The sequence below is a fragment of the Cricetulus griseus genome, chromosome 5, assembly GCF_003668045.3.
Source record: "Cricetulus griseus strain 17A/GY chromosome 5, alternate assembly CriGri-PICRH-1.0, whole genome shotgun sequence".
In the NCBI taxonomy this organism is placed as follows: Eukaryota; Metazoa; Chordata; class Mammalia; order Rodentia; family Cricetidae; genus Cricetulus; species Cricetulus griseus.
The window spans coordinates 100,147,785-100,158,522 of record NC_048598.1 but is presented as its reverse complement, the minus strand read 5'-3'; the positions used below and the strand labels follow the sequence as shown (position 1 = coordinate 100,158,522).

General features: G+C 40.4%; 1 protein-coding gene across 1 annotated transcript; it reads left to right on the top strand.

The window, feature by feature from the left end:
* Window positions 1–304: 304 nt before the first annotated feature.
* LOC100773708 (zinc finger protein 271-like) lies at window positions 305–1,582 on the top strand. The gene has a single exon (XM_035445860.1). It carries the CDS (start codon window positions 305–307, stop codon window positions 1,580–1,582), a length of 1,278 nt encoding a protein of 425 aa, XP_035301751.1.
* The last annotated feature ends 9,156 nt before the right edge of the window (window positions 1,583–10,738 follow it).

Here is a 10,738-nt window from a genome sequence, read left to right as displayed (position 1 = left end):
CCCTTCTCAATCACTCATTTTTTACCATCTCTTCAAAGGATCTAATTTAGGTAAGGATTCAAGCCCCTTAGTGATCCTTGTGTTTAATGGAAACTACAGTGGTTCATATTACCATTCATTTATTGGTAATGAAACACAGAAGGCCGCTGCTAAGAGCTCTACTTCTGGTAAATGCTGGTTAACTTGACTTAGAAAACTTAAGGGAACGTCAGGTATTGAATCTCCTATTCATCAGTTCCTGTTAACCCTATTTGTTCTTATTTTTCCAGAGAAATATCGTGTACGTGGTAAATATGAAAACATCATGGATCAAGTCTCAAAGAATATTGCCTTTCAGCATGTGAATACCCATAAGAAGTCCTATAGATATACTGATCTTGGCAAAGTGGGTTATGAATTCTCCCAATGTACACCTTATAACTCCTGCAATACTTTAAGAATCCATCAGAGAATTCACACAGAAGAGAAACCTTACAAATATGGTGAATATGAAAAATCCATTGCATGTAGTTCAAATCTTAGAACACATCAGAAAATTCAGAAAGGACAGAAACATTACAAATGTACTGTATGTGAGAAATCCTTTAAACATCTCTCACAACTTAGAAAACATCAGAGAATTCATACAGGAGAGAAACCTTACAAATGTAGTGAATGTGAGAAGTCATTTACAAATAAGTTAACTCTTACAAATCATCAGAGAAGTCATACAGGAGGGAAACCTTACAAATGTAGAGAATGTGAGAAGTCATTTACAAATAGGTCAATTCTTACAAGTCATCAGAGAACTCATACAGGAGAGAAACCTTACAAATGTAGGGAATGTGAGAAGTCATTTACAAATAGGTCAACTCTTAGAAATCATCAGAGAATTCATACAGGAGAGAAACCTTACAAATGTAGTGAATGTGAGAAGTCATTTACAAATAGGTCAACTCTTATAAATCATCAGAGAATTCATACAGGAGAGAAACCTTACAAATGTAGGGAATGTGAGAAGTCATTTACAAATAGGTTAACTCTTAGAAATCATCAGAGAATTCATACAGGAGAGAAACCTTACAAATGTAGGGAATGTGAGAAATTCTTTGTATGTGGCTCAACTCTTATAAGACATAAGAGAATTCATACAGGAGAGAAACCTTACAAATGTAGGGAATGTGAGAAATCATTTAGATATGCTTCACATCTTAAAAGACATCACAGATTTCATACAGGAGAAAAACCTTACAAATGTAGTGAATGTGAAAAATCTTTTGCACGTAGCTCAAGTTTTTGGTCACATCAGAGAATTCATACAGGAGAGAAACCTTACAAATGTAAGGAATGTGAGAAATTCTTTAAAACTCAATCAAATCTTAAAAATCACGAGAGAACTCATAGAGGAGAAAAACCTTACAAATGTTGGGAATGTGAGAAATCCTATTCACATGCTTCAGGGCTTAGAATACATCAGCGATTTCATACAGGAGAGAAACCTTACAAATGTAGTGAATGTGAGAAATCATTTACATGTGCCTCAACTCTTAGAAAACATCAGAGAATTCATACAGGAGAGAAATCTTGTAGTGAATGTCAATAATGCTTTATCTAGTAGAAACAGCTAAGGATCCATCAGAAAATTCATAATGGGGAGAAAAGTTTCTTTTGTAAATGATTTTGTATTTGTTTTATCCAACTCTGTCCTTAAAGGTCCACACTAGAAAATATTACTTGCTTGAGAAAACCTTTATGTAATATTAAACTCTTAGAAAATATATATAGTTTGAACTGAGGAAAATTTTTAAATGTAGAAAAACTTTATTAACACATTTTACTTTTTTAACATCAAATACTGCATAATTTATTCAAAATGGTGAAAACAGGAAGTTACTGTTGATTAACAGTTTTCTGAAGACCATGATATTCCATCATGAAGGGAAGATAATAACACAAAAATAACACCTTTATGTATCATCAGAAAATCTGTAAAACTGATAGGATTTCTTATGCTTCACTCCCTTGAAGAAACTCAGAGCAGTAATGCTGCTTAGAAGAGGCTGTGATGAATTGAGCTACGAAGAAATGATACCCTCCAATATGTACATAGGCCTACACATGTGCAGTGTACCCAGAGTGTGCAGTGTTGGTAATCTGTATCCCAAGCTGGGTTGGAGTTTCATGATGACAACTCACTAAGCCCCCTTTACTACTTAAACAACTCCTTTCATATATATTCCTGTAAGTAACCCAAATAAAACCCATCCATTCAACAAGATGGACTTCAGTGACATCTAGACTTTTTGGTCTTTATCAGTTTTTCTCTTTTTGTGAATAAATATATATTCATGTTGCATTTCTCTTGGAAAATTATAAAACATGTTCTGAACTCAATAATTTTTCCTCAAAACTCTTGTCCTTAAGAAAATTGATATTTGGGAGAAAATAGTTTGTTCAAAGTTTTGTTAGATTAAAGCCTAATTCATTAACTAATGCACCTTATAAATTCCATTCTACAGAATGCCAAGAAATACATTGAATTTGTCAAAACTAGTGCTAAAAATGTAGATCCATCTGAAAATTGATCCTGAAGGAACCCCCTACCCCCCCCACACACACCAATGCTAATAGTAAATACTCAACTATAATTTACCTTTAAAATACTGATTCTGGAATGAAAACCTCAAAATAGAAAGAATGCAACATGCATGGTCATGTACAACTAGAAAACCCCAAAAGTGTGAAGAAAAGTTGTTTACCAATACTTAATGCAGTTGGAAAATTACTCTTTAATTTAATTAGCACCTTATTGTGGATGATTCTTATAGAAATACAAACAGATTTGTAGATATGAGACAAGCTGGTTTAAAATAATTAAGATGCAAAAGGAATATATAAACCTCTCATGCATTTTTGTCTTGGTTTTGAGACACTATGAAAACTTTTTAGAAACATTTTTGTATTGCCAGCATTGGAGTTCCTAGATGTCAATGGAATGGCAAATCTCACCTCCAATGTAATCCTGCTGACTCGATTACAGGATAATATTAATTTTGCTACACCATACTGACATATCCTGAAAATATTAGTAGAAGATGTCTTGCTGTCATCTCCCTTTGATGCCACCCAAGCTGCAGAAACATTTGCACAGAGGTTAGACCCTCTTTTATTAGAAAGAGACTAAGGGGGTTGTACCTGGGCATATAGACAAGCACCAAAGTGCCATGCATTTCTGCAGAGAATACAGTCTCCTCTCAGACTTCCCTTGAACAATGCTGGAGTGCCAGCATTGAGTCCTGTGTTACTATATGGCTTCATGTCCTTTCTCTTACTGGTTTCTGCTCTTCTGCTCTTTCTTAGGAGGAACTTTGGTGGACATACTTGCTTTCCAAACTACTTTCAGGGTTTCCCCTCAGCTACAGAGAGCTTCCTAGTCCATGGTCATTATGATGGAAACCCACCTGAAAGGTGGGGCCACCAAGCTAAACAATGAGAAGCTTATTTCAGCACCAGCTCACCTGATGTTTGGACTGCTTTCCATGTTCCGTTTTCTGTTTCTACCATGCTCCTCTCCAATCTGGTTCCCTGGAGCTAATACACATCCTGCATATGAACTAGCAGTAGGAATTCCCATTTTTCTCCTCCTTCCCAAGGACAGTACTTCAGAGCCTGCAAAAGTGGCCTTGCAGACAGACTTCCTCACTTCTAAGCCACACCAAGTCTGGCATGGCTCTGGCTTCTTAGTGTACCATTTTCTCTATGGCTTCTGAATTTTAACTCTGGAGGCTGGTGAGGATAGGCAACTGTTGGTAATGGATGGATGCTGTTATGGGACAATCCCAAGACCTTGAGACCTTTTTATAGATGATGCCATTATGAGACAGCTCCAATCACTTAAGGAAACAATGAATTCCTTTGTCTGAAGACCTTACCACAAGGAATGTGTGAGTTCATGGTCTGGCTTTTGAATTGTTGCTTGCAACTGATGGGCGAAGATGGAATCCTGAACAAAGTTCTATTGTTCACATTGCTTACATAGTAACCTTAAATGTGTGGCTGAGAATGAAGAAATGAAAGATAGACACACAGAAAAGTTTGTAATGAGTGGGGTCCATGGCCTCTTATGGAGGCACACCTCCCTTTGATGCCAGCTGTAGCCTGGAAAATTAAGAAACTCAACAGTGTGTGTGTGTGTGTGTGTGTGTGTGTGTGTGTGTGTGTGTGTGTGTGTGTGTGTATGCGTATGTATACATCTACATTGAGGAACTCAGGTATTGTATACAGCGGAATAAGGAGACAGGGTATCTTAATTAGGGTTATTCTTGCTGCAACAAATCACAATGAACAAAAGCAACCTGGGAAGGAAAGGGTTTACTTCATTCACAGCTCCATATAACAGTTCATCAGGAGCAGTGAGGGCAGGAAACATTAGGAAAGGGTTGATGCAAAGGCTGTAGAGAGTTGCTTCTTACTGGTTTTATAGAGGGTTCTTACTTGCTCATCATGGTTTGCACAGCCTACTTTTTTTTATAGGAACTATGACTACCAGTTCATGGATAGCACCAAATACAATGGGCTGGGCCCTTCAGGCCCTGTCCTATTTAAGAAAATGCCCTATAGGCTTGCCCACAGTTAGATCTTATGGAGACTTTTTAATTTGAGGTTCCCTCTCAAATGACTTTATCTTGTGTCAAGTTGACATAAAACTATCTAGCATACAGTGTTAATTGGTGTTGAGTGGTAGTGTCTTTTTAGGGAAGCTGGGTCAGATTGTAGTTGGCCAGTAGAATGAAGCTGTGATTGTAAGTTTTACATACTGTCCACACTTATGTATGGTCCCAGGGAAGGTTTTTGCTTTTCTTCAAGACTGAGCTGGGGAAGGCTTTGCCATTCCCATGGCTAGGAGGCATTGGAATCCTTGATATGACCATATACACATTCAATCAGAGCTTCATCTGCTTGAACAATAGAAGGAAACCTTTGTATTTGCATTGGAGGTGTCAGTTCCTTGGGTTGGTCTGGGGTTTCCTCGAACCTGGCACAACACCCTGAGCTGAGTTGATGCTACCTCCTTGACTGGAACAGAAGTAACAAGTTCTAAGGCTGCCCCAAGACACTGAGAACACTGGGGGGAACATACAGAATGGAATGAATGGGACAAAGCTACACTAGGTGGATTTCTCTGCTCTAAACTGGTTTTCAGATGCAAAGGGAGGAACAGAGAGAAGAAAAGGGGAGAGATGTTGGTGTTTGGGTCCTGTAGTACAGTGTGTAGAGAGCTTTTGGCACAGTGGGCAGAGTGCCTGTCACTCTAAGGGTAGAGTGCTTGAAGCTCAGCAGGGAACATGTTCATAGCTGAGTTATTACAGGCTTTTCTCTCAGGAGTGGAGTACTCTTAGCTGAGTTATTACAATGCATGCTTGTAGCTCAGTGGGTACAGTGCTTTTAGCAAAGTTATTACAACGCTGGTAGTTCAGTGGATACAGTGCTTTTAGCTAAGTTATTACAATGCTGGTAGCTCGGTGGGTCCCTGATTTAAATGGTTCCCATTCCAAGTGAGACAAAAGACACTCCAACAAACATCCATGATACAAAATACACTACACATGTTATAATGAGGATACAAACATGCAGAAACCACTCTATCAAAGCCATACTTAAGAGTGTATGTGGGGCTGGAGTGCACTGACCTCACCTGCCTCCCTCCTTTTGTGGTACCCACTCTCACATCTCTCTCTCTCTCTCTCTCTCTCTCTCTCTCTCTCTCTCTCTCTCTCTCTCTCTCAGTGTGTGTGTGTGTGTGTGTGTGTGTGTGTGTGTGTGTGTGTGTGTGTATGTGTATCTGTGTGTCTGTGTGTCTACTCTGGTCTTCTGTACCCAGCAACCATGAACAATGTATAATCTCTACCCTCCTTCTCCAGATCAAAATCCTGGTTCTTAAGCTGCTTCAACATCACAGTATTTATTGCCTTGTTCTCTGCTGTGACTGCTAAGGTCAAATCCATCAACACAGACACAGTGCTTGAAGAAAGGCTGCCACTGCTTCCTGGGATGGATTCAGCCAGAGTCTAGAGCAGGACCAAGGGTAGAAGTATGGAACCTGGGGAGGCTTCTGGATAGCTGGATATCCATGGGCCTGTTGGCCCTGCCCTTGACTGGAAACATCACTTCTAATGTACAATGAGGAGGCTGTGCCCCCAGAGAAATGGTGCCAAGTCTGAGTTCCTCTTCCCTCTGTCAGGTAGTTACTTCATTCCTGTGTCTTGGTTCTTGAATTCTAATGTGTTCTGCTGGCTAGGCTGGGGCCTCACAGCTGTTTGCATGTGGGTAAGTACTGGATAGGCTATGAGACACGTGGGACCAAGAGTCTAACTGATATCAAGAGCGACCCCAGGAAAGCATAATGGTGGGCGTGGGAGTGGAGCTCTGTGGTAGAGGGCATGCCTAGCAAGTGTGACCCTGTGTTCTCTCTGTAGCACTGCAAGAAGGGGAAATAAGCAAACCAAAACACAGTGCTTGCATCAAATCTAGATGTAACTTATGTGTAACTATGTTGTGCCAGGTTCACGGAGCCCCAGACCAACCCAGAGAGATGACACCTCTGACACAAACACAAAAGTTCCTTTTTATTATTCAAGCTGATCAGTTTGGATCTCACTCATGGTGGGGAAATGAGATACCAACCAGCCATAAAGAGAAGCTTTTAAAGGTTGAAGGCCACAAATTTCAGAGTTTCCATGTTATACAAAGTACAGAGTAAAGCAGTAACTATATATTTTAAGCAAGATGCATTTGAGTAAGTAAGACAGGGCATGGGGTTGAAGGGTTACAGGGTCATAGGGTCACAGGGTCACAGGGTCACAGGGTCACAGGGTCACAGGGTCACAGGGTCTGTCTGTTATTCCCTGGGCCTAGGAATCTTTACAATCTTAAGACCAGCAATTAGCAGACATAGGAATATTGAAACAAGTGGTGGAGGCTTATCTCCCCTTCTCTGAGAGCAAGGCTCAGGTGTCAGCCAAGGCATTCCCAGTCATTAGAAGTTCCCTTTTTAGGGTCCAAGTTTTTAAACTTTTATTGATTTTAATTTTTGGTCCTTCAACTATTTGTAATTTTTTTTTTTTTTTTTAGATTTTGAAGTGATTACGGTTTTGTTTCTGTTTGTTTGAGGCAGGGCTCACTATGTAGCTCTGGCTGTCCTGGAACTTGCTATGTAGACAAGGCTTGACTTGAACTTACAGAGATCCAGCTGCCTCTGCTTCTCAAGTGCATGAGCTCCAACATCCAGTTAAGATTTTAAAGATATTTTTTAAATTTTTTTATTAGTTCAAGTTAGGGAACAAGCTTGTTTCACATGTAAGTCCCTTCTCCCTCTCCCTCCCCTCACCCTATCCCTCCTCCCCCATCCCCAACCCACCCCCAACCCCATCCATGCTCCACTCCTCAGGCAGGGTAGGGCCCTCAATGGGGGCTCTGCAAAGTCCACCAAATCTTCCTGTGCTGGGCCTGGGCCCTTCCCCATGTGTCCAGGCAGAGAGAGCATCCCTTTATGTGGGATGGGCTCTCAAAGTCCCTTCTTACACCAGGGAAAAATACTAATCCACCACCAGAGGCTCCCTGGAGTGCAGAGGCCTCCTTATGGACATCCATGTTCAGGGGTCTGGACCAGTCTTGTACTGGCCTCGCAGACAGCATCTGGGGTCGATGTGCTCTCCCTTGTTCAGGCCAACTGTTCCTGTGGGGTTCTCCAACCTGGTACAGACCCCTTCGTTCTTCATTCCTCCCTCTCTTCAACTAAATTCCAGATTTCAGCTCAGTGTATATCTGTGATGTCTGTCTCTGCTTCTATCAGCCACTGGATGAGGGCTTTAGGATGGCACAAAGAGAAGTCATCAATCTCATTTTAGGGGAAGGACTTTTAGGTTATCCTCTCCACCATTGCCTGGATTGTCAGATCATGTCATCCTTGTAGGTCTCTGGAGATCTCCCTGGTTCCAGATCTCTTCTCGGACCTATAGTGGCTCCCTCTAATATGGTATCTCTCATGCTGCTCTCTCTCCTCTATTCAGCCCCTGACTCAATATTTCTGCTCCTCCATTTCATCTCCTCTACTCCTCTTCTCCTGCTCTTGTTGTGGCAGCTCCCTCTCCCCAACCCTCATGCTCCCAATTAGCTCAGGAGTTCATGCCTCTTCCCATTCCTGGGGTCCATTTTTCCCTTAGAGTTCTTTATGTTTCCTAGTTTCTTTGGTGAAGAGGATTATAGGCTGGTAATCCTTTGCCCTATGTCTAAAATTCATATATGAGTGAGTACATACCATGTTTGTCTTTTTGTGACTGGGTTACCTCACTCAGGATGGTTTCTTCTAGATCCATCCATTTGCCTATGAATTCCAAGATTCCATTGCTTTTTTCTGCTGAGTAGTACTCCATTGTATAAATGTACCACATTTTCTCAATCCATTCTTCAGTTGAGGGGCATCTAGGTTGTTTCCAGGTTCTGGCTATTACAAACAATGCTGCTATGAACATGGTTGAACATATGTCCTTGTTGTATGAACATGCACTATTTGGGTATATACCCAAGAGAGGAATGGCTGGATCTTGAGGTAGACTGATTCCATTTTTCTGAGCAACCACCATACTGATTTCCAGAGTGGTCTTACAAGTTCGCACTCCCACCAGCAATGGAGGAGTGTTCCTTTTTCTCCACATCCTCTCCAGCATAGATTGTCATTGGTATTTTTGATTTTAGCCATTCTGACAGGTGTGAGGTGGTATCTCAGAGTTGTTTTGAGTTGCATTTCTTTGATGGCCAAGGATTTTGAGCACTTTCTTAAGTGTCTTTCAGCCATTTCAGATTCCTCTGTTGAGAATTCTCTATTTAGTTCTGCATCCCACTTTTTAATTCTATTGTTTGTTGTTTTGGTGGCTAGCTTCTTGAGTTTCTTGTATATTTTGGAAATCAGCCCTCTGTCAGATGTGGGATGGGTGAAGATCTTTTCCCATTCTGTGGGCAGTCCTTTTGTCTTACTGACTGTGTCCTTTGCCTTGAAGAAGCTTCTCAGTTTCAGGAGGTCCCATTTATTAATTGCAGACCTCAATGTCTGTGCTACTGGCATAATGTTCAGGAAGCGCTCTCCTGTGCCAATTTGTTCAAGGGTAATTCCCACTTTCTCTTCTAGAACATTCAGTGTGGCTGGATTTATGGTGAGATCTTTGATCCATTTGCACTTAAGTTTTGTGCATGGTGACAGGTATGGATCTATCTTCAATCTTCTGCATGGCCGAATCCAATTGTACCAGTCCCATTTGTTGAAGATGCCATCTTTTTTCCATTGTATAGATTTAGCACCTTTGTCAAAAATAAGGTGTTTGTAAGTGTGTGGGTTTATATCTGGGTTTTCAATTAGATTCCATTCGTTTATCTGTCTATTTTTGTGCCAATACCAAGCTGTTTTCAGAACTATGGCTCTATAGTAGAGCTTGAAGTCAGGGATGGTGATGCCTCCAGAAGATCCCTTACTGTAAAGAGTTGTTTTGGCTATCCTGGATTTTTTGTTTTTCCATATAAAGTTGGGTATTGTTCTTTCAATGTCTGTGAAAAACTGCGTTGGGATTTTAATGGGGATTGCGTTGAATCTGTAGATTGCTTTTGGCAGGATTGCCATTTTTACTATGTTGATTCTACCTATCCAAGAGCATGGGAGATCTTTCCATTTTCTGGTATCTTCATTAATTTCTCTCTTTAAAGTGTCAAAGTTCTTATTATACAAGTCTTTCACTTTTTTGGTTAGTGTTACCCCAAGATATTTTATGTTGCTTGTGGATATTGTGAAAGGTGATGTTTCCCTGATTTCTTTCTCATTGCATTTATCATCTGTATATAGTAGGGCTCCTGATTTTTTTGAGTTAATTTTGTATCCTGCTACCTTGCTGAAGGTGTTTATCAGCTGTAGGAGTTCCCTGGTAGAGTTTTTTGGGTCACTAATGTAGACTATCATGTCATCTGCAAATAGTGAAAGTTTGACTTCTTCCTTTCCAATTTGTATCACTTTGATGCCCTTTTCTTGTCTTATTGCTCTAGCTAGAACTTCAAGTACAATATTGAAGAGATATGGAGAGAGTGGACAGCCTTGTCTTGTTCCTGATTTTAGAGGTAATGCTTTGAGTTTCTCTCCATCTAGTTTGATGTTGGCTGTTGGTTTGGTGTATATTGTGTTTATCATGTTTAGATATGTTCCTGTTATTTCTGTTCTCTCCAAGATCCCTTTATCATGAAGGGATGTTGGATTTTGTCAAAGGCTTTTTCAGCATCTAGTGAGTGATCATGTGGTTTTTCAGTTTGTTTATATGGTGAATTACATTGATGGATTTTCATATGTTGAACCATCCTTGCATCCCTGGGATGAAGCCTACTTGATCACAATGGATGATTTTTCTGATATGTTTTTGGATTCGATTCACCATTATTTTATTGAGTATTTTAAAATCGGTCTGTAGTTTTCTTTCTTAGTCATATCTTTGTGTGGCTTGGGTATCAAAGTGATTGTAGCCTTGCAGAAAGAGTTTGGCAATATCCCATCTGCTTTTATTGTGCGGAACAGTTTGAGGAGTACAGGAATTAGCTGTTGTTTGAATTTCTGGTAGAATTCTGCAGTGAAGCCATCTGGCCCTGGGCTTTTTTTGGTTGTGAGGCTTTCGATTACTCCTTCTATTTCATTAGGGGTTATAGGTTGATTTAAACTGCTTATCTGCTC

Coding starts and splice junctions, on each gene's coding strand:
- LOC100773708 (XM_035445860.1), top strand. CDS start 305: ATGGATCAAGTCTCAAAGAATATTGCCTTTCAGCATGTGAATACCCAT.